Raw genomic sequence first — 25,674 nt, 5'->3', positions numbered from 1 at the left:
GATAATAACTTTTTTCTTGGTTCAATTTGTTTGTAATATTTTAATATGATGTGAGACTTAAGAATTTTTTTTAAATTTGTGATCTTAAATTAAAGATAAACAGATCTTATGGCTTTAAATATATAAGTGGAAACTTTAATTTTAAAAAATTGTTAAGATTTTTTTTTAAAAAAATGTATTTAAAAATAACATGGTTAAAATATTGATAGTGTAATATATTATTTGTTAAGTATAAAAACATATCATTTTTTAAAAACAAAAACGGACTAAAATAAAAAAGGAGTGTAACGACCCGTTAGGTCGTTTCGTACACCAAACCTATTTCTCTTATAAAAGAACTTTATCGTAAATATTAAATGAGAATCTTGAATTCTTCGTGTAACTATGATTATTTAGTTGACGGATATTTGTTAAGTAATTAATTTAGTTGGTGGTCATTAAACCAAGTTCATAATTTATTTAATATCTTATACCACTTGATTCATATTTATTAAAATAAGTTAGTAGAGTTTGTCACTTTTTGTACATAATTATTTTAATTATAAAAGAAAAGAAGAAGGTGTCGAACAAAAAAGAATATAAGTGCATAAGGTAGAATTCAGTATATGCATTTTTTTTAAGGTGAAGGTCATATGATATAGGTTATGGTTTATTCTTTGTGATAGACAGACTCTTAATAGTGATCGATAGTCATTGAGTAATGCTATGAAATTTTCTATGTACTTAATTGTTGTGGTTGGATAATTCATGTATTGTCGCGATTGGTCTGTAATCCCAAAATCGCGAAATCCATAATCTTGAATTCGTTCCATTAAAATGGTGCCTTGAACAAAGAAGTCTTAGTGAAATATTGTTAAGGAAGTAGAAAAAGATGAAAAAGAATGATGAATTAACTATATTGTTGGATCGGGTGTCACGAACCGACACAATATATTTGAATCGGGTGCAATGAGTAGACACGACATATTTGGATGGGGCACCACGAGCCATCATGATATTATTGAATCGGGTGTCACGTTTCAGCACGATATTTATGAATTCATGAGTGTCACGTTCCGACATGATAACATTAAAGAAAAAAGTATCAAAATAACTTAATATACTCAACCTCAAAGAACCCATTTCCCAAAAGAGCATGGTGTGAAAGCCTGAGTCCTCATGTGCGTTCTTGATATTGTTGACTAATTACATATTTGCTTTAGTGTTGTTGTTGCATGTTCACATTATTTGTTGTTTGTAACCTACCAAGTGTTATAGTTAATTTCATGTTATTATTTTATGCATATTGACTTCTTTTTGAGTCGATCGATGATATCTACTCAACATATGTTGTCCGATATTGATCTCTACTCGTTTTTTCTTCGTTTTCTCTTATGGAGTGCATCATTATATAAATGGCTTCGACTCGCCTTCAGCTCTAGCCAGTCTCCAACATATCAGGTTTTAGGGTGAACTATTCATTCTAACTCGTGTTGTATTCTCTTGATCATGACATGATGCCCTTAGTTTACGAACACAAACTATCTTTTTTATTTATTTTGATATCTTTAATACACTTAGACTTACTATTTTGAAATTAGATATCCTTAATGTGATGAGTTTCAGGTTTTGAAAATAATATGCGATAGACTCAAGTTGATTTGATTTCTTCCTTTAATAAGATTTGAGTTTTCGCATTATTGTTATATTTCATGAGTTGAATAGTTATTATAAGTTGGGGTTGCATACATTGGTTAACCCACCTAGAAGGTTGAGTGTGGATGCCACTCTTGAATTGCTACAATACGTCATATAAATTAGGACAGAAAAATTCACGATTTAGCCCAAAATTAGTATCCTTACTTGCTTAACTGCCTCCATTGACAATGACATTTCACCCTAATTATCAAGACCTTTGATAGTGAAGATGTTAAATTCATATCTAATAATCGAAGATTTAGGATTTTGGAAAGAAAGTAATAGTTTCTTAATTTATGATTATAATTTTTATTTTTTGCTCTATAGAAACTAATTGAGAGCAATATTAACCTTATACATTTTAATATTATTTGATGAATTGAAATAAAAAAATTTAAGTCTTCATTATTAGGGTTCTTAAATATTCAAACTCTCAAAAATGAATTTTGTAAGTTATTGATAAACAAAATCATCTTCAAAATTGATTTAAACTTCTATTTTTATAGCAAAAATTCACCAGACGTAATAATTCGAAGTAATAGAGTCGGACACAAACTTGAACTTTTAAAGTACCCCTCAATCTATGCCCAAAATTTCAGAGACACACTTATACTATACTAAGGTCCTATTATCCTCCTAAACTTATTTTATAGGTAATTTTCTACCCTTTTTTGAACTACATGACATTATTTTGTGGGGCCAACGCTGGTTGACTTTTTTTTCAACCTAGTGCCACGTAGACCGAAAAAGGGTAGAAAATTACTTATAAAATAAGTTTAGGGGGTAATAGGACCTTAGTATAGTATGAGTGTGTCTCTGAGATTTCGGACATAGATTTAGGGGGTACTTGTGTATTTCTCCCATATATATATATATATATATATATATATTCAAAGTAATAGTAAGACTATTTCTAGCCTAGACAAGTCTTTCAACAATTTACTAGAACCAGTAACAAAAAACTTTCATGCTGAAAAATATTAAAAACTAGAAAAATGTGATATCTAATATAAATGTTACAATATATTGCATTATTATTATGACTTCAACAGCAATACTTCTAAATGGCTCGATTAATACAACCCTTGAAATCCTCAAAAGGTATAAAATAAGGTGATTCATTATTCATATTTACAGTGCTTAACTATAAGACAATAATAAAACAAAGACTTTAGAGGATCCCAAATTTTATTGGGCCCTATATATAACTAGGGATGTATAAGAAAAATTGACAAAACGTGCTAAATCGATAATTCGAATTATAAAAAAATTACTCTGAGTAATGATTTAATTTGACATGATTTGATATTGAGAGAAAATAAAATCTGATCATAATTGATTTAGTTTGATTTTTAACTATAAAAGTCAAATCAAATTAACTAAACCAATGCAACACTATACGTATACAATTGTTATAAATTATTTATACGTAAAGTATTTATTTTGATGTGATTTATAAATATTTCAAAAAAATTTCATAGATTGTATCTTTCAAATCATTAATTTTAAGTTTGAGACTTAGAATTTTGAGTCATTCCAATAAGGTAATGTAACCCATAGATATTAGTAACTCAACAATGTTGAATATTAGTTCTTAAGTTTTACATTAGTTTACTACATAATTAAAATATAAAAACTAATTTTATTATTTTTTTGATATTTTATCATGCAACTAATACTTATTTTAGCACGACTTAGTACTTTTAAATCATCATTATTTTCATTATGACTTGTAAATTTATAATATTTATTCTATGAGATTTCATTATTATTATATTGTTGAATATTTTAATGTCATCACTTATATTGAATTTTGAGTTATTTTCTAAAGAAACGCGGTATATAATTATATCTTGATAGAATTAAGAAAATGTTTAAAACATAAGTTAGTAGTGTGTTTGTGTGAAGACTTCACTCGAATAAATAAATAAATCCAAATTTCCGAGAAAATTGAAAAATCCTAAAATACGCGAGGTTAGAAAATCTAATTTTTATTGATTTGGTTGATGTACATATTTAAAATTTTACAAATGAGTACATATGGTACTAGAAAATTCAAATCAACCATGTAATATACACTCCTAGAAGCAACAACAATAATACATGCAGAGTGATTTCACAAGCGGATCTAGGCACAGACCTTACTGATTACTTGTGTGAGTAGAGAACAAAGTGTTCCAAAACTGATCTCGAAAATAAATGTGTAGAGAAACCACTACCACAACTACCTTTTCCCCACCACCACCTCCACCAACAATAACAAAAAAGAGAGAAATCAGTACTCAATTACCTATAAATCTTTTGTCATAATCCTCGATCTTCATGCTCTTATATCTAAGATCATATTTACATTGAACTGATGATATATCATATCAAACAATTCAAAGCATACGATTTTTTTTTAAGTTTAGAAGTAAAAATTATATAATTAGTCGATTATGAGTATATAAAAAATTTACATCTTAAAAAATTAACAAAATATTCTTCAAATAAAAATATATATAATTTCACTTACAAATTTACTATTTTAAATGCCTTTCATCAAAATATAACTTTAGATCACCAACTCAATTTATTTACTCTCTTATAGTGTAAAAGTATCTAGTAAGGGACCCTCCTAGATATCTCACATATTTTTTTCGCCTATGATTTAATTGTCATGTTAGTTGTTAGGTGTGATCGAAATTAATAGTTCTATGAATGTGGTACAAATCTAGGTAATTTATTTTAGTAAGTCAAAAGATTAATATCTCACTTATAATAGTAATACAAGTAATAATTGATTTAGACTAACCAAAAGTAATTATACTTTCTTTTTACATAAAAAAAAAACGTTTTAACTTTGCCCTATTTATCATAAATATAATGTAGTCCTTATTTTATGCAATATCTATTTTGTCATTGATATTTTTTTGGGCAAAGGACATAAATCACATACTTTTAAGGTAAAATTATCATTTGTCCCTTGGAAGTTTATAATTACAGAAATACCTCAAACTGATACAATAATATAAACGCTAATGCATTAATCTGATGCGCGAGATACATTAATCGTTAAGTAAGATACATTACATTTAAAACATGATAGACTAATCTGATGTACATTTTATACATGATACATTAATTTGATGCGCGAGATACATTAATTTGATGAGTGAAAATGAGGGATTTTGAAAATTTGTAAAACTAATTAGGGATAATGTTAGTAAGAGAACTGAAATGTGAGATTTCTGTCGTTTTTCCTATTTATTTTATTGATATAATTTCTTTATTTTTTGATTATTTTGTATTTTAACTCAAGGAATTGAAGCCTAGTTTTAAATATGAAATTTGAACTTGATTGTTATTGTATCACTATCACCTATGGGCTCTTATGAGCAAGCTGAGTTATTGAAATGATAATGCGTGATGAACTTATAATTCATTAGATGCTTTTAATGCTATCATAAGTAATATGTTTTCGTTTATTCAATCATTTGATAACTAAAGTCACTCATCGATAAAAGATCACTTATATGTTGACATATACTTTAGAATAATTTAAGATTTGCATAGACAGTAAAAGAAAATGAATATTGCCAACACATACAGTATTCATATAAGTACTTGAAACAAATATGAATGAAGGCAACAATTCCCCTATTGTATTAAGAATTTAACTATTACCTGATCCCACCTTCAATATTTTAGCACAGAGAACACCAGATACAAGATTCTATGAGCAATTACTCTTTTTCATGACGTTTTTCGTTTACAGTAGTATGGACAATATATATGTATATACTCTCTACTCTGTCTTGTCTTCTTCTACATCACCACCATTAGATGTCCCATCTCCACCAGGCGTTGATCTCACTTCGAATGGAATTCTTACATCCTTTGTGGGCAGAGGAGAGGGCTTTATGAGTGTCAAGGTGATATCCTTATCAAACTCTTCACTATCATCAGAATAGGCATATCTGGTTGTATCGAAAAGGAAACCAATTAGAATGTAAGTGTAGTAAAGGAAAGTAAATATCGCGAACATATAGGTTCTACCAAATGGTTTGAAGAAAACGATGCTGAATCTTTGACACCGGGAAAATATGTATCATTTTCTTCGTTCTTTTTCAACTGACAAAGGAACTTCATTCGTTCATGATATCTTGATGGAAATGGGAAGGGTTGGGTGAAGGAGAAAATCATCTCATTTTCTCGCATGGTCAAAGTATTCATACTCTTAAGATAAAGATTGCCAGTTCAGAGGACATTTCAGATCATCTTTATATAAGAAAGAACAATCGTCATTACTAACGGTCATTTTTAGCATGTTTTATGGTAAGCAATTACACACTAGGAGCTCTGTGAACTCAATCAAATCGAGAACACGCATTGTAGAGATGAAAACCTGGTCTTACCTCGTGGAGTTTTGAGATGGAGCCCAAAGAGCACAGATGACGCAAAGGAGAGAGAAAGACAACACTTGCCAGAAGGCAGGAATAATCCAGGCCTTTTGCCATCGCTCATTGTACACATCAGTGGACTTGAAGTACAGCTGCCATGGAAAAATAAGTTTTAATGCTTAGCTTGGTCAAATCAAAAACCGGAAAATTAGGACGATAAGAAACTTATGTTATATGAAACTCAGTTACGAGATAGGAGGACATTCCAATTTTGAAGGATCCACATAAGCCCCCAATCATTCCAACTGATCCTAAGTTGAGGAAAGTAAGAATCTCGCTATCAAACATATGTGCTTCAGCTAATGGAAATGCTCAATAAATAGGTAGGTCTCGTAGCCCTCGCACTCATTAAACTGATTTACTCATTTTACCTCAGTAACAGATTTACTCTTTCCTAAAATTTTGCTCATTTAGGTTTCTTACGAATTCCCCGATAGAAGAAAAAAGATTTGTTGAGTTATGATGCTTTTAGTTATTTATTTAATGGCTCAGAGCAGATGAAACAGGACACGAATAACATTTCAACTGTAACTCCAAATAAAAGCACCACCTTCCTGTCACCCATGAGCACCTAATTCACTGTTTTCATGTTTGTTTATCAAGAATTGCAGGTCCGTAAATGGATTAGATGAGTGCTAGATATTTTGGTTACTGTTTCAACAAACTCATTCCCTGTGGCCTGTACACATAAACTGGACACTTGAGCATTAAGGTTTGGCTATTTTTCCTTTAACTCAGATCACTTTGGGGTTGCCATCATTTGGCTCTTTCCGGGAGAGTAGACAAATCTAAAAATCGCTATGTTAGGTTGATGAAAATAAACAAATAGATCAGTCTTAAATTGAAGATAGCCAAATATTACCTCATAGCATACCCAACCAACAGAAACAATAACTGCGACAGCTAGAGCATTTGTGAACCTCCGGTATATGTCTAACTTGGCCAACAATCTTCTAGCCTGTAAGTCCACAACAGCAGCAAATGAACTACCATTGATTGATAGTAAGAATGGTTGGGAACATGAAGTCATGTTATAATTAACCTTCATATATATATATATATATGAAGATGAACTTGTATCACATCAAGATATCTGGTCACTCACAAATACATTAATAGGATAGGAATTGCGGGAAGGAAGCCCTTTTATTATAGACCACCAAATTAACACAACGTAATACGCAAAAGTAAAGGTCACTATACCTGAAGTTTATTCAAAGTTGCAGAGAGGGAAGTGAATATCCAGAGGATAAAGAAAGCATCCAAGATTGCCACAGGAAGTACAAAAAACAACCTTGCTTTTCCTGAGAAATCACTAACAGTACCAACATTTTCGACCAGTTCAAGAACTTCTGATGCCAGAAAGAAAGTTCCTCCAAGCAAAAGAACCTTGGATGTAAGACCACCAAGGGTAGGTCTAACAACACCATACCCCATAGAGACCATCAAAATAATCAAACGAGCAACTGTGCGCTTTACTGCACCAAAGGTAACAGCCCATACAGTGATCCCAGTTGGTCTGACTCCGGTTTCATTGAATTCAGCATAATCAAAGTACCATAATGCCATCTCAAACATGCCTAATGTTATTACGAGAGTAATACAATTTTGTAAAGCAAGAACTTCTCTCCAGAATCTCGCGTACTGAGAAAACCAAAAGATCCCAAGTAACACAAACATAAGAGACATGTACCCATAGAAATTCATAAGTGGTGCCATTCTACCAGGTAGGTAACCGGTAGGATTTTTCCATATGGTTTTCCCTTCAACAACAACTTCCTTAAGATTATGGTCGCAGTGCATAAAGTACACATTGTACATTCCAGTTTTTGTTATATGTATTGTTCTCGGCTGCAGTTTTGCTTCAAGCTCATCAATGCCAAATGAGGCACCAAATACTTTAGGCCAACCAGGATTATTAGTAGATGGGCGATGAATTATTTCCCCTTGTGTACAAACTCCCAGTTTTGCAAGATCTGCTGTGCAACAAACAGCTCTTTGCCCCCCATAGGCAGAGCCGCCAATTGTCTCTCGGTCATCCACCTCAAAAACAACTGCATGAATTGATCCTGAGCTAAAGTTTGAAAATTCTTCAGGTCTCCGGAATATAATCTTCTCAAAGCTGATTTTTACAAACGATAAAGGTCAGAAAATGCTGAACTTTTGTCTCTGTGATATTTGTTTCTATTACCAACATTCCAACAACAATAACAAGCAGGGGTGAATTTACATGTTAAAAATGGGGCACATGAACCCGTGGTCTCACCGTAAAATTAGGTATTTTATGCATATATTTTCTAAAATTTGGTATAATATTATCTGTTGACACCTATGCTACAAGAATGCTAAATGGTGCACTTGGTTAGATGTTGAGTTATTTACCTAGGGATCAATTTCCACTTAATACCTTTTTCAGTGTAGTTTTAGCATAAGAATGTTGTTATACTTGACATCTAGCTTAAGTTTCCATGTGACAAGTTAGAATTCTAGTAGAATTTAAGCTTTGAATAATGGATCATGTCGAAAGGGGCTACTTTGAGAATCTAAAACAATTTCAGATATCATTTTTCACTTTGAACAAAAACTACTTTTTTCAAATTTCACAATGTAACATGGTCAAACGCCATGGAAAGGAAAAACTAATTCACTTTATTTGGAATTTTTGAAGTTGGAGTTGTGTTATTTTTTCGCACACCGCAACAATCATACATCTAGGCCTGATATGACACAGATAATTGATCTTCTTCAAGGACATCACACAGTGTTAACAAAGGTGCGCTTTAAGTGCACTTAAGCCCTGAAGCAAGGCTCAAAACATGTTGAGGCTTTGCTACGTGCGCTTTAGAGTCGTCATCAAGGTTCGAAGGCAAACTTTCCTTGCCAGTGAGCCTTTTATGAAGAAGTGACACTAGACAATTGATATTTCACTCTATCATAATTTTTTTTCAATTTCTTTGGTCATAAATGTGTCATTCTTATAATTATTATATTTGTACTTTTTTTCTCCCTTTGCGCCGTTTTTCATTAAAATCCACCCTTAATTTGTAAAATCCACCCTTAATTTGCGCTTAAAGCCCTACGGACCGTAGAGCTTTTTTGCGCTTTTCGCGATAACACTGACATCACATGCCTATGTAGAAATCTACATGTTCCTATCCTGAAATGTTTTGTCAGCTAATCTAACTCCAACTTCAAAAATTCCAAATAAAGCTAAATAGTTTTGGGTTTTCATGGCCAAACACCTACTAGTGTGCATTTGACCATGTTTCATTGTGAAATTTGAAAAAAAAAATAGGTTTTGTTTTCAAAGTGAAAACTAATAAATTACCAAGTCAATACTCCACTCTCAAATCTCAATTCATCAATCAACTAAATCTTCAATAATCCCAAATTAAGATCAGAAATATCAAAATAAATCCCAAAATGAGCAGAAAAAACAACCAGATAATAACAGTAACTACAAATGAAGCAATTTAACATCAAAATTCAAAACAGTCATATTGAAGGAGAGAAATTTTCACCGTATAAACGATTGTCCATCTGCCGAAGCGGTAGAAGATTGGTTGATGTTAGGGTTAGAAGAGTAAATTCCTTCACTACCTCCATGAACTACAAATACATTTCCTTTGCTTACAAATTTATCGTCGGAGTAATCGTGTAGTGAAGCTTGTATAGAGTGAATTAAGCATAAGCAAAGTACAACAATGGCTGAAGCTGAAACTCCGAAGGACGACATTGCCCCTTAACAGAGCTTGAAGTTGAGCTTCAGTGTAGAAAAAATAGTAGATCTGATATTTCAAACAGTGAAACAAGTGGAGAAGGAGGAGGACCCATGGGGCCAGTGGGACCTACAAGTTTAAAGAGGGCTATTTTCTAGTAAGTATGGTGAATTTTTTAGATTCGAAAAAATTATTGAAATACACGTTTTTCATATTTTTAATATCTCTTTCTATTTTTAAAAGTTTCTAAATTTTTTTATTTATTTAATGTATTTGAATTACATTAATATATTTTTAAATCACTATTTAATGTATTCGAGCTACATATTATATATCTGAATAATTTTATAATGTATTCAAACTATATATTAATGTATTTGATTTGTTTTACTTTTTAAGGGATTAATGTAATTAGACATGAAAGAGGATTATAATTTCGTATTAAAATTATGTGATTCTTAAAATTTATTCTTTGATTTGACCGAGAAATTTTTTGTTGGTAGCTTTTTTTTGAATATGTTCTTAGAATGTATCATTTGAATTTAATCAAGCTTTATTATATGAGTATTCTGGATATTGAGTAAGAAAAATTTATTTATCATAACAAAATATATTGTGTAGTATGAATATGTGTTTTTTAGAAGATAGAAAAATTATTTTTTGATAGATTCTTCACTAAACTAATTTTGAAAAACACTTTTGTGTGTTCATAATATTCATAGTCCATTATTCATTATACAATATAAATTAATCATAAATAATATTCATATTTTATTAAGTGTTTTAATAGATCATAGATGAAATATCGATATTTTTTATTCAAGTACCGTGACATTGAGTTTGATTATGAACAATTTCAAACAAATATATATTTGATTAGTGTTAAATCATTGATTTTTAAATATTTTTAGAAAATATCATTAAATAAAGTTTCAACATATATTTTTCTTTCTTAAAAAGAAAAATATGAAATATTATTTATACACATTAGTTTTACAAATTAAACTATCAAAATACTCATAAGTTTGACACAAATTTTTAATTACATAGTCAACTAAATAATTCGGTATACAAACATAATATCACGATAATAAATCACTAACAATATAATTATCAGTTATCACAATTTATCAGAATGAAAATCTATTTATGAAAAAAAGTAAATAATTGTAATTAATTATTATTTTTATGTATAATCTAACAATGCAATCTCTTTAATAAAAATGCATTTAAGGAGGGAATGAATAGATTGAATTATAGTTACAGTCATAATTGATGGACTTTTTTTCTTCTTTTGATAAAATATAAAATTTTGATGTAAGTTTAAAAATCTTAAAAGAACCCAAACACTAGATTTTCATCTAAATATCATTTTTTTTCTCTAGATTTTGGGATCTTGAATTTTTGTTTAAAACTTGAAAATTTTTACCAATTTTACTAAAAAATTGCTTTTGTTAAATTTTATCACTAATACGCCTCAGTTAAAACGTGTCATCCAATAATATTGATTCATGTGTTATTTTTATTAAATATAGATATATAAACTAATATAATAACGTATAAATTTGAATTAAATGACACCGTTAGATAAAACTTATTTTGAATAATAAGGTCGTAAGTTTGAAACTATCGCCCCTTATTTTATCCGATAATTTTAAAAATTTATGAATTCGAAAAAAAAAAAGAGAGAATAAACATGCGTACGTGGACCCATTTTTCAAAGAAAAAAAAGTTTTAGTAAATTATTATATCAAGTAAGAGAAATGTCAAATCAAAATAACATTAGTTTATATTTTATTGGCTTAAGTCAATTGATCCTTTAAAGTTGTCTAAATTATTTATTGAAACATTTTAATTAGGACTAATACCTATTAAACACTTAAAATTAATATTGTTGTTTAGTAAGGGACTTACCAGAACGTTTATTTGTTAAGTAGGATGCATGAGAACAAGATGTAGCATGTTTGCATTTCTAGGAGTTTTAATAATAATAACTTATTCAGTATTTGAAACTAAGATATGGTTGGTTTGACATTTTATTTTCAAAATCTTAAGAGAGCTTAGTTTTATAAGAGTGTTATTATGAGCCTACCTTCGAAAAGAGCGTGTAGTCCCTCGATTTAGGGATTGGTAGTGTCTTCCTCAATCGGTAGGTGGGCATGAATGGAGTTTCCAGGAGTTGACACATGGCTTTCATCCAAGTGGAAATTTTGGAAAATGGAGAGAAAAAGTAATAAAGAGCGATCTCTAACAAGGTTTTCAATATGGAATTTGACATTCCAAGTTCATACTATTATAATCAACTATCTATATAGACGAATAATCAATCATTATTTTTTGAGAGCATGCAAAATTCAATGGACAAATAAAAATAAATATCATAGCTGATAGATTTTATTTTTATCTTATGAAGGATAAAGTATGTCGTAGTCAAAAATCAAATAATATAAATAAATAAAAAAGAGAAGATCATATTATTAAATTTCAAAATAAGTATTGTTACAACTCATTTTATGTCCTTTAATAAAAAGATATAATTTCAAAACAAATATTGTTATATATAACTCTTTAATATAAGGGTATAACTAAAAATAATTAAATATCATGTTTATCTTGAATTTTAAAATATACTTAGTTTGAGACAAAAAAAAACTATAGTTTGAGAAAAAAAAAACTATGAAAGACATGAAGAAATGTGTATGTGAGTTTTTAAAACTTGTTTGCCATAGATGTTTGCTAGGTGTTTTTGAAGAAAAAAATTGGTAAAATTTGTTTGGCCTTAAAATGTGAATATCAAGTTTTGGCAAAAAATCAAGATCCCAAAATATAGGGGAAAAAAATGGTATTTAGGCCAAAATCTAATTTTTGGGCTCTTTTAAGATTTTTAGACTTGCATCAAATTTTTATATTTTATCAAAAAAAAAAAAAAAGAAAGAGAAATCCATCAATTATGACTAACTATAATTCAATCTATTCAATCCCTCCTAAATGCATTTTTATAAAAGAGATTGCATTGTTAGATTATATATGAATAATAATTAGTTACTGTTATTATTTACTTTTGACCGAACTCATAAATAAATTTCTAAATTTGTTGGATTTTTCTCTTCAGATACCTCAATTATGTCATTTTCCTATTGAATCATTGAATTACTCACAATTTGTTCCTTTTAGATATTGTTGTCTGATTTTAATTGGTTTTTCTATTGTAAATGCCTTCAATTGTGTTCGTATTGTAATGATTTTGATTGAAGGAATGAAGACAAACCGTGTGTTAGTCTCATTTGTCTTCTAATGTGTTCAAATGACTTGAAGTAAAACACAATTATTCTCGATCTATCAATTGGACTAATGAGTTCTGGAAAAACATATGTATCATCTATCAATACCTCTCACAAAATATAGTTCCACATTAGCCAACAGTGTTTAAAAGGAATAAATTTATGGGTGGTTCAATGATTCAATAGGAAAATAGTATAGTTGAATTACCTGACGGGAAAAACCCAATAAATTTAGAAATTTGTTTATGCATTTGACCTTTACATTTTTTTCATCAATAGATTTTTATTTTGACAAATTAAAATAACAGATAATTATATTGCTATGTACTCATCGTCTTCAAATCTTAGAGTCGCTGTCTTACCCACAATGATGACATAAAAAAATAAGATAAATTATAAACTATGTGTTGTTTTGATTGGACATTTCTCTTGCTAAATAACAACACACATTATGCCAACTAATGTAACATTCTCAAAGTCACAAATAGTTCTAGGTACTTAAAAGAAGATTAGAGAGACTTCTTGTACTACATTTCTATAATATTATCATAACATATAATAAAATAATATAAACATTCCCAACAGATCAGTACAAATCACAAGATTTTCTTTTATAAAAAAAAACATCACACAACATGTGTTGCATCCATTATTAACAGATACAACCATGAAAAAAAGGACAAGAAACCTTAGATAAAGCTATATTTGTACAATATTGGAGGGCCATTAAGGTTTTGCTTTGAAGAAAAACCCAAACAGGATTGTAGAGAAAATTGGAAAAAATGGTCAAATTTGCCCGTGTATACTAGTTACAATCGAACAAAGATTTCTGGTCTAATATTATCCTTCCGTTAGGAAAAGGCGATTGTCTTTACCCTATATAATAAGGGTTCACAACAAAAACAAGGCCTCTAACGTGGATAATAATAGAACAAAAGTCTAACAGAGACGATAGTACATGAGTAAATTTGACCTTTTTGCCCTAAACAAAAAATTTATACTATCATAATACATTGACTTCTCCAGAATGGAACAACTAGCAGAGAGGCGATATCTATATTTCCAAGACGATAACTGCAAAAAATAAAAAATAAGTTTTAATTAATATAATCAAGCTAATAATAATTTTTAATTTATTTTTGTTGAAAATATTTTACAAAATATTACTTACATTCAGAATCAGTCTTCACCCATTTAGATCCATCATAACTATTTTCCTCTCTTTTTTTCTCTTCTTTCTCTTCTCTTTGTGGATGTTTTTCCTCTAAATATCTCTTTGTTGATGTTCGAGGGGCATTTTGGGGATGTATTTTCTTGGAAAGCATTGTCCTCAAAAGCTATAATAATAAATATAAAATTTTGTTAACACAAATGACAAAAACTATCAAAATTTTAATAAATATTAAATATAGCGAGTTCAATCGTAAATATTGAACTCATTAAGTTAAAAGTAAGTCCAATTAGAACTAATTAATGCTTCGTTCATACGTATTAAACCTGCACTTATTAAATTTAAATCTTAAATTAGTGGGAAAAAATAGTTACCTTTTCCATTCTTGATTCGGGAAATGTGTCACGTAAACTGGGAGCAGGAGCAAAACCACCCTTTGTACAAACAAGCATTTTCTTGAGAAGGAAAGAAATTGATTTCATCCCAATTGATTTCTTTTTGCTCTGTTTTCTACAAACATCCTTGCATCTACCTATAATTACTCTTATTGTTCTGTCGATTTCTTCCTCATCGTAATCATACGCATAATTAACACTGCTAAATCTACTGGAATTTACCCTACGATCAACTTCCAAACTCGACGGACAATTAAGAAATCTGTCCAACGGAAGGATATGATCAGCATTGGCAGCATTGTTCTTGATCTTAACAAACTCAGAATTACTAGCAGTTGGTGATGGTTTTCGTGATAGTAACTTTGTTAACTCCTTTTGTAACTTCTCGACTTCTTCAGATGTGAATTCTGCTAACTCTGGAGAAGAATAAGAAGTTTGTTCATCGTCTTTCACGTGTAATTTGCTCTGTTCTTTGAGATCACTGCTTCTATTGCCAAAAGTTCCAATTGATAACAAGGAATCTGGCCAATCTTTGAATTCTTCATTTATATTATGATCTGTGACGATGAAAGATAAAGTAGTTAGAAATATATTAGTCGATAGAATTAAACAAATTTACCATTCTGAGACTAAAAATACTGAGACAATCCATCATTTTTCTCAAATTTTCAAAATTTATTGATTTTTTATGAATGAATGCACTGAACTCTCACTATGCATAGAATCACAAAAAAAAATCGAATCATATTGAGTTTATTATATCGATGATGACGAAGTCAATTTTGAAATGCGTGAGTTTTAGCTAGGTGAATGCTAATGAGCACATACGACGATGTAATGGATGTCGTGGATACATTGCACGAGAGTCTGACATGTAATTATTGCAGTAACATTCTTGAAGAATACGAGCAATGTGATTTTTATGAGAAAGAGGAAGAAGTGTTACTTGTAGTAATTGGAATAGCATTAGACCTCCTACTTCCTTGTCCACCATTGAGCTTGTTATGCATCCAATTAAAGAACTACAAGCCAAAACAAAGAGTAATTTAGTTACCAACCTAGACATAAATAGATAGCTTTGTAGGCTCTAACGAGTCTATCGTTCAATTGAAAATTATGAAACAAATCTACAATAATTTAAAACTTGAATTTTGACCAACCTTCATATTTTTTTTAAAAAATGAATCTTGTGATGATGTTTGAATAGAAGAATTAAGTCAAAGTGAAAAGTTGGAATCCTAGAAGCCAATAATAAAGGAGCTTTGGATTGAGAGTAATAAATAAAGATTTGAGTTTCTCACTCTCTTTAGTATATTTGATGATTCCACTAATTATATATATACCAAAACATACAAGCACTAGATTTTATTTATTTATTTATTATTATTATTTTTTAATACGTGGACAAATAAAAAGGAAACATGCAACATATTCCTATGTAGAATAAAGATAATACACACACATGGGAGAGTAATTTGAGGATATTGTACTACTTTGAAAACGTGGCTATGATTTCTTCCATTAGATTAAAGATTAATATGCTAATCTTGAGGTTACTCTTTATATTAGATGTGTTTTACGTGTTATAGCAGATAACGATGTGTTTCATTTTACATATTTATATTTCGCCTATTAAAAATATAACATATAGTTAATATTTTGAATCGGATTTTGTGTTATATATATATATATAGAATTTTATTTTTATACTGACAGGTCATAAAAAATATTAATGTTGATGAGCAATATCAAAGAAAAGATTTATTATCTAATGGTTGTTGTCACACCACGACATGACTTAATTATATTACTAACCCTCCCCCCTTGATGACACAACTAGTAACTTAATTACATATTACTAATATTATCCCCCCTTGATGACACAACTAGTAACTTAATTACATATTACTAATATTACTAATTATTTGCTGTCAAATTTCATTCTTTATTTTACTTTTCTTAAAAGAGTTGGCCAATCAAAACCACCCAAGACACTTGGTTGATTTAAATATATATAAAAAAAAGAAGAGAAAATTTATGATATTAATAAATACCAAAATTTTATATGAAATATATCGTAATTTTTTTTTATCAAATTTAGAGAATAGTTTTTTTAAATTAGTTGACTTAACTATGGTTATGATATTTGTTAATATAATATAATATAATCCTGACCTTTAAACTTTATATAAGACAAATGTCCCTCAGCTAGAGGTGCAATCAACAAGATGAAGGAAAACCGAACTCAGTGTTAAAAGAAAAAGGAAGTACATTTGCAATTCAAGAAAACTGGACTAAGATCCATATTAAATTTCGACCAATATAAATTTAAAAAAACTTACATCATTTTACTTTCAACATTTGTCTATTTTTTTTTGGCTTAAAATTATATATTTACATTACTTTCAGTATATATATGTACTTTATTTTATTGGACATCTCAAGAAAAAGAATATATTGTATTTTTAAAGTAAAATGGAGGACAAATGAATTTATAATGTACTTGCTCTTTTTCATTTTAAATTTATTTCAAGAAGAATAACTTATGTTTGCATTTAATTTTTTTAAAAAATATATATATTTTGTCCTACAATAACATGATTCTATAGCTACTTTATTATGTTACATGTTTAAGATTATAGTTTCTAACAATACTTGAAGATCCTTTCGGCCATGAAAAATATTTATTTATTCGGGATAATATTTTTACTTTATTTAATAATTAGTATCTGACAAGAAAATTTCAAATCAAACTTAAAATTGCATTCTAATTTTGAAAAATAATTAATAACATATTTTTACAATTCATTTACGTTTAAAGTTGTATATATGTTCAAGCATATTTTCAAATATTCTTTGTAATAAGTACAATCAAATAACTCTAATTTTATCAATTTCAAATAAAGAATATTTTAAATTTATGACTAAGTGTCTACCTAAATGAAATTTTTTGTCCCCATCAAACAACATTATATTATCTAAAATGAGAGGATGTGCAATAGCTAGATACTAATAATTGACTAGAACCACAAAAAATAAAAAGCATGTTTGTAGTATACACGATATAAGAATGGATTGGATCGAAATGATTTTTTTTTAAACGGTTTATTTTAATTGAGTGAGGGATATTTTTTGTCTAAGAGCAGTTGGTACCAGTATCTTTTGTGGATATGTGATAATCTTTTTAAATGTATTTAACATATATTTATAGTTTGTTTGAATATACTATGTAAAATCATAATATGTAATTAGATTAATATAAAATTGAAGTTTTATTTAGAGTTGTAAATTAAATTTTTTATGATGATAGTTTTTCTTAAAACGAGAAAATTTCACTAATTGTAAAAACTATCAACTTTTTCAAATTCTTAAATAATCTTACGAAATGAGTGATGCACAACTCATAAATAATATATTAAAACATCCTAAGACATCACGAATTGTCACTACTTATGGACCCTAATCTGGATCGATGATCTATCCATGACTATGTTGACAAGTCACATATATAACTGCATGTTCATTTCATTAATAGATCTTTGTGATTACAAACTTATAAATAAGCATAGTTTTATCATATTCACTAATTAATACTAATAATAATCAATTATTCTTTAATATAATATTTCCACGTTATACGAATGATATCTTTATACACATGAATCCCTTTTTAGAAAATTCAAAATGATAAACCTTTTTTTTTTACAAAGTATAAAGAGTTTTTTAAAAATTATAATTTGAAATCTTAAATCACGTTTTTTTGTTACAAATTTAATATAAAAAAACATAATCATTTATTTAAACACTAATTTTAAATCATAATGCATAATTACCAATCAAAACACAGACTGAAAAATGAGAAGCCCACCATTATATTCTTTTCATAGGAATTTTGGCCATCTCTCTTTGGGAGTTATCTAAACAAATAGGAAAAAGAAATTGCTAGATCTTTCTACATGACCCCTCAAATAAATGTATAGGCCCCCACGTCTCATGTACCAACTTATTACCTATCACATTTTTTTCTATCGGTATCAGGTGTTTATATTGAATCTATAAATACAAAATACTTAGAAATGATTTGGTATAAAAAATAATAAGTATGAATTAGTTATGCGTAAATCAGTAATGTAAAGTTTTTTTTTTTTAATCAAATGTTTGATATATTGTTTTTCTTCAAATCTTGTGTTTGAATTAAAACTCTATAAAAAACTTCTTTCAAATTATACATTTGAATTATTATGAGATGGTCTACTTCATGTAATTTTGTCAAGATAGATAATTGTTGGAGAATATTCTTTTTTGGGGTTTTCTAACTAGTTTGTTGTTCATCCTATTTTTCTAAGATACTTAGAATAAAAACTTTGAAGAACTTGATAGGAAACAACAAAATTTAAAGAGTATCATTCAAACTAGAGAATTAAAATCAATAGAGAAATTAGAGTCAGAAACAAATTAGAAATAATATTCAAAATATTTTTTTCAAAGAAAAAAATCGAACCCACGGAATGCACATTGTGTCTTTAAAGAAAATTATTCCCCTCAAGTACACAAGGTTAATGGAATATATTCTCTCAGGATAGAAAGATCTTATTCACCTGTGTATCGATACTTAACCTTAAGATGTCAGCGAAACACTCAACGACATTAAAGTACACTTAGAATACTAGATTTAGTAGTAGAAGATCAAAAGTCCAGAAAATAGATTGTTTTAAAAGGAGAGGGAATTCTTATTTATAGACAACAAAGGGTAGTATGAACAAATACTTATTGTGCCTTATCGGCAAGGTCATAACCTTTTGAAAAGTTATAACTATTTGGAAAGGTCATAACCTTTCATAAAATTCACAATTTTTCATAAAAGCCGCAACTTTTCATTAAAGTCACAACTCTCCATAAAACTCGCAACTCTTCATTTTCTATTCAACACCTTTTAAAACCCAACATAGTTAGGAGAAGAACAATGTGTTGTCATGTTTGCTATTTTCACTTGAATTATTTTAGGGGATAAATAATTGTCATCTTAATAAATTGATCAACAAAACATCAATTTTCAATTTATAAAAGATAGACCATCTAGTTTTAAAACTGAAAAGACGATAAACAATAGTAAAATCGAATAAACTATCTTCATTTACGCATAAAGTTTGCAAGTTGGATTTATTTCGCAACAAACGTCTCTTTTTAAATAATAAAATTTGTAAACCAATTTCATTTATATTACTAGTATAAATATAAAACATAAAACCAAGAAAATAAACAAAATGACTAAAAGAATTTGAGGAATATATTTTTCTTTACTTAATTAGATCAATCTCGTGGTATTAAGTCCTATGTATTACTTATACCATCAAATAGAACGTATAGATATACATCCTACAATACTATGTAGAGTGTATAACTAATACATGAACTAGTTATACATAAGTTTAATTTTTTTTATCAAAAATAAATACTAAATAATATCATATAAAATACATGAACTATTTCTAATCCACCTATGAATCGATCTCTCAACGCGCACGCATATATATATATAGTATAAGTTTAACTTTGGTTTGTGGACAAATGTTATCAATTAAATACTCATGATCATCTCTACAAAATTGATATGATTTGCTTTAAAGAAATGCATTATTTAGTGCCTTTGTCTAGGTAAACCGTACGTTTATTTGATAAGTATGTGCACTTTTAAAAATATACTTATATTTGCACTTTGATAAGTATATGCCAATTATAATTTTTAAAATTTAGGTCTTGTTTCCAATGAAAAATTCCTACCCTTCCAATAAGAATGATAGACCTAATTTCAATTGTTTCAAACTTCATTATATAAATATAGTAATACATTAATTCAAATCATGTATGATATCTATTTATTATATTGAAAGGTTATTTTTCGACATGAGTGATGAAACGCGAAAGAAGCATATAGATATGCAATATCATTAGTACATACCGTAAATGCTATATGAAGTATATATTGTAATAAATTATTAATAGTATAAGTACTTATACTTCACAATTACATAGTGATTAACATAGTTAATGACAATTTAGTACTCCAAGCAATTAAAAAAAGGACTATATAGAATGATGAGCCACGTGTCCATACAAAATAAGGTCATTGATTATGTCATAGTCAGACTAACACGTTTCCCAATAAAAGAGGTCTGATTGACTTACATTTCAACCATTCATAGTACAACATTCTCTAGATTATTGTCTAATATTTTTAATAATTTATAAAAATTTTGGATCATATTTTTACGTTTTCTTATTTGCTTAAAAGAAATAATTAGGTAGTGATTTAAAAGGTTCATGAATGGAAAGGTTATATGAAATCAGAGTCATTCTCTAAAGAATTATTTCAAAAAAAGCCAACCAATGAAAATTTCTTAAATTTAGAAAATCATATTTTTTTTAATAATTGAAATGATTTATTTTATTGATCATTAAGAATATATTATTTAAAGCCATAATAAATTCAAAAAAATAAATAAAATTTGTTTATGCTCTATCTAATTAATCAATACCAACATATGGAGTATATTTTAAAGATTATATTATTTGAGCAAAAACTAATAAAGCAGAGCTACTTAATTTCAATTAAAACGACAAGAATATATTTTGGTCATTAGAATCCTCTATTTTCAATAAGGACACATGACAATTATCCAAAATTGAATTGCTTATTATTTGAGCAAGAAACTAATCGTTTCCAATTAGGAAATGAAGAGTATCTTCTAGTTGTAAGAGTCTATTTTCGATAAGGACATATGACAATCATTCTAAATCGAATTACTTATTATTTGATCAAAAACTACTAAAGGAGGGCCGCTTACAATTAGGAAGAGATGAGTATGATCTTTTGGTTAAATTACATTTTCGATGAAGACATATGATAATGATTTAAAATTAAATTATTTATTATTTAAGTAAAAACTAATAAAGCGCGATGACTGATCGTTCTAGAAAAAGTAATTGATTACTTTTTTTTCCTTCCCCTTATGAGGGTGGGGGCCTATAACTTTTTTGAAGTGATTGGATTGCACCATTTGCACATAAGTTACTTTAAAAAATTGGTGGTGATGATTAAGCCTCTCTTTTATATGTTCATCCAAAAACCATATGTTTAGTTAGTTAGTGAGGAGACAATTAACATGTGGTGATCATATGTTATTTTCCCCCATATTAGGTTTGGTTCAATATGTTTGCTTTAACCCTAGTGAAGTATATGATATGCCCACTATATATCTTCACTATGCCTTTAGAAAGTTTTTCAGTATTTTAATATTTTATTATGTATTTTTTCTGTAAATTGATTCGATTGAAAATTAATAAAAGAATCATGTTTTATAATAGAAATTTTTCTATTATTTCGAAGTGAAAAAAATCTTTTATTTCTAATAGTGTCTAATTTATGGACGATGATAAGTAGGGGCGAAGCGGTGGGGTGGGGGATTATTTTTGCAAATAAAATATATACTATATCAAATTTCAATTACTTTGTTGTATATAATTAAAATTAGAATTTTCAAAACCGTTCTAATTATTTTCATACAACTTCGATATTGATACTACATTTTAAAGACTTTATGTAAGAGTTGCATTAATGGCTCATTGTTATATATGTAATGTAAAATAATAGTAACTTTTAATGTGATACACAAAGTATTGATCAAGAGTATCATAGATTTGTTGAGTGTAATATTTTACTATAAGAGTTTGTATTTATGCATGCAATGCTCAAGAAAGATTTGATTTACGTGGCAGAAATTGCAACCATGCAAAGGTTGCACTCCTAACTCATTATTTACAAAAAAAAATAAATGTTTGTTCTATCTTAAGAACGAATACTGAGTTATGTTTTTATCGGCATTTAAAATCTGTAATGGAGTTCCGACTAAAGCAAGACTCATTTCGAGGTTACACTTTCAATAGAATTTTCTCCATACCCTTAAAATCTCCATGCCCTTAAAATCTCTGGCTAAAAGTAAAACAATCCAACATAGCAGGAGAACCCTATGAGTTGCTAATAAAAAAGAAATTACTAGATAATGTGCAACATCGGTACATCACTAGAATTTGTGGAAAAACTTACTAATCTTTAGCCAATTTGTATACTTTACATTCCATTTTGGTTCGACTCAATTTATTTTTATTAATTTCTTGTTATAATATGGGATAAGGGACTAGTATCCCTATGACGGAATTTTAGACACACCTTAATTAAACTAAGGTCATATTTTTTTTTGATTCTTTGTTTTTTTGTAATTTTGTACACCTTTTTTGCGTACGTGGCCTCCAAACATCTCCCACACGCCTCACTTAAGTGGAGTCACAGAGTGTGCCACATGAACCAAAAGGTGTACAAAATTACACAAAAAATAAGTTTAGGGGTAATAGAACCTTAGAGTAGTGAAAGTGTATCTCTGGGATTTCAGTCATAGTTTAAGGGGTACTTATGTCTTATCCCTTATAATATTAAATGAAAACAATCTCTCTACCTATGTAAGGGTTAAAGTCTGCGTACATTTTATCTTCTACAGATCCCACTTGGTTGTTGTTATTGTCATTAGGGGCGGACCCACAGAAGCCACTTTGTTGAAAAATAACACCGTATAAATATATATTTGATCAGTTTTTAAAATTTTATATGTATATATTAACTTTTGACTCCACTAACACAACTGTAACCCTTGGCTCAGTGGTGAAGAGGGCTTCATTTTCTCAGCCTACCCGAGCTTGAATCCCTACTCCCACATTTTAGTTTTATTTTTTATATGTTGAACCTTGATTGTCATTAATGTGTTATATAACTTATGATATTAAAAAAAAAAACCATCACTTAAATTATTGAATCAAATAATGTTCTATTCGATTTGACTTTTTAAAAAATATTTACATATCTATACAACAGACATACGTACTACCAAGTTAGGAGTAATGCTTACACAAATGATTAATCAATGGGAAAAGTATTTTATACAAATATAAATTAAAATTCTTTGGCGTCACCAAGTTCGTCACTTAAGATATTTAAGCCACAAAATGGTTTACAAAAAATGTAATTAATTGGTGCAACTCGAGAGAATTAGTGGAAAAATCACAGTAATCAAGAAAAGTTAATTAAAAGTAAAGCAGTAATTAAGGGCATGTGAGTAGAGTACTGCAAAATGATAATCTGCTTATATCGAGAGAATTGCTAGATGTGGAATGTTCTTGATTTAATTTAATTAAATTAATTAAGTCGTTAATTGCATGATGTGGAGTTATCTCCTCCATAATAATTAAAGTTGTGTGCACTTTATGTTCACTTTGACTAGCTATATCATACATCTCCTTTTTCTATAGATTTACTAAATTAAATTTTGAGGATAGTTGACTTTGCATCATAGTCCCTAATCACTAATTCATAATACATATATTGGAGTAACTACATCTATAATATAAGGGCGTGAAACGAGTACTTTTAACTGATTTGTCTGATTTTTTTTTTATCATGTTTGCTATGTTTACGTGGAGAAAATGAACGAAAAACGAGATGGATATATTATTTTCAAATTGATTGATAGATGGTCTGATCTGTTATGATAGATTGAAAGAGATAGAGAGGAAATCAATCTCTCATTTCTATCTATTGGTGAAATAGCTATTTATTGTTGATCCATCTAAAATAATCGATATTATGTGATGTAGTCGATCTACATCATACGTAGAGTGACCAAGCTCTTTTAGGCCATATCCGTTCTCTTTATCCATCAGTCTAATGCATGAAGTGATCTTATTGAGGAAAAATTTAAAATATAGTTGTCTTGCTCGACGTCCAGACACATTCCCCTCTCCCTGGTATAGTTCCACCTAGAAAGAAAGAGCGTAGAGTCCCGATCTGACATGTGGGTCCGCTAACATATAGTCACACAAAAAGAAAGAGCGTAGAGCCATGATCTCTACCATGATCCAACTTGTGGGTCCGCTAATATAGCAAGAAGTTGAGTTTGAACTGGCGAACCAGAGTTACTTTTGGAACAATATTTGGTACACTTTTTCAAACTACGTATAATCAATGATACAATCTACTTGATATTATGTATAACTAATAAAAGACAAACCATGATATTAGTAATGAAAGGGTCTCGTGGTCGAGGGATAAAATTGTCCAAAAATCATATAAAATATGTAGATTCAGTTTCAAGTAGCACATGGTGATCAAGCTAATGTAGTAGTTTATGTTGTTCCTTGTTCAGTCAGTGTAATACATGATTTGAAATGAGTAATTTGACACATATATCTATATATTACATGTCGAAAATACTGAATTCATAGTACTTTTGAAAATATACATATATCTATGTTACATTTCGAAAATACTGACAACTAAACTCATATAATATAAGCTCCATCTGACTTTCATTAGCTTGCAGGATACAATATCTCAGAGGACAACTCTATTTAAGTCCGCTGCAACAATCTGTTCATAGAGGAATCTGAATGGCACGATTCGATTGTTCTTCAATGACTTATAATTCATCATGCTTAGATGCATATCCTGCAAAGTAACGGATTTTGTGTAGAATGTAAATCAGACAGAGAATCTTAATGGCAACAAGTATACTTTAGTCTCTGATTCTTTTAATTAATAGGCTATCAATTTCACCAGAAAGGTGGCACACGAGGGGGGCCGAACCTTACCTCCAAAAATACACCACGAGATTGATTGCAGTCGATCTCTCCAAAAAGAAATGCTAAAATAGGGATTACATTTCAATTCTAGTCAGTATGCTTGGTACATCAACCAAGCAAAAGACAGGTACGGTTATTTTTTTAAGGGAAAAGGGGCAAATATACGTATCAATTTAGCTATTTAGAGTAGATATAACCCTCCTTAAAAAGATGTGCATAGACCCCTCCGTCGTCTAACAAATAGTGCATATTTACCCCTTTTAAACCAGTTTAGGATTTACTTTAATTCAGTCGGTTTTTTAA

The 25,674-nt window shown here is 29.0% G+C and overlaps 3 protein-coding genes across 3 annotated transcripts in view; all 3 read right to left on the bottom strand.

Moving 5' to 3' along the window:
• Window positions 1-5,229: 5,229 nt before the first annotated feature.
• Window positions 5,230-9,911, bottom strand: LOC107007511 (transmembrane protein 87A-like). Its single transcript, XM_015206158.2, has 5 exons — window positions 9,641-9,911; window positions 7,323-8,241; window positions 6,982-7,077; window positions 6,075-6,211; window positions 5,230-5,636 (listed from the first exon to the last, which is right to left on the bottom strand). The coding sequence occupies exons 1-5, from the start codon at window positions 9,853-9,855 to the stop codon at window positions 5,465-5,467; spliced, it is 1,539 nt and encodes a 512-aa protein (XP_015061644.1). The 5' UTR covers window positions 9,856-9,911; the 3' UTR covers window positions 5,230-5,464.
• A 3,846-nt stretch (window positions 9,912-13,757) lies between these two features.
• Window positions 13,758-15,972, bottom strand: LOC107007512. Its single transcript, XM_015206159.2, has 5 exons — window positions 15,846-15,972; window positions 15,632-15,707; window positions 14,665-15,242; window positions 14,291-14,456; window positions 13,758-14,193 (listed from the first exon to the last, which is right to left on the bottom strand). Exons 1-5 carry the CDS (start codon window positions 15,849-15,851, stop codon window positions 14,174-14,176), a joined length of 846 nt encoding a protein of 281 aa, XP_015061645.1. The 5' UTR covers window positions 15,852-15,972; the 3' UTR covers window positions 13,758-14,173.
• An 8,871-nt stretch (window positions 15,973-24,843) lies between these two features.
• The window catches only part of LOC107005577 (probable nucleoside diphosphate kinase 5), a 5,684-nt gene continuing 4,853 nt past the window's right edge, over window positions 24,844-25,674 (bottom strand). The window contains exon 5 of the mRNA XM_015204215.2: window positions 24,844-25,237. Within this exon, the coding sequence (XP_015059701.1) occupies window positions 25,209-25,237 (29 nt within the window). The 3' untranslated portion in view covers window positions 24,844-25,208. The remainder of the gene's footprint in view (window positions 25,238-25,674) is intronic.

The sequence above is a fragment of the Solanum pennellii genome, chromosome 12 (genome assembly GCF_001406875.1).
Source record: "Solanum pennellii chromosome 12, SPENNV200".
Classification (NCBI taxonomy): Eukaryota; Viridiplantae; Streptophyta; class Magnoliopsida; order Solanales; family Solanaceae; genus Solanum; species Solanum pennellii.
The sequence above is the reverse complement of the archived record's forward strand: the minus strand, read 5'-3'. Positions and strand labels throughout refer to the sequence as shown.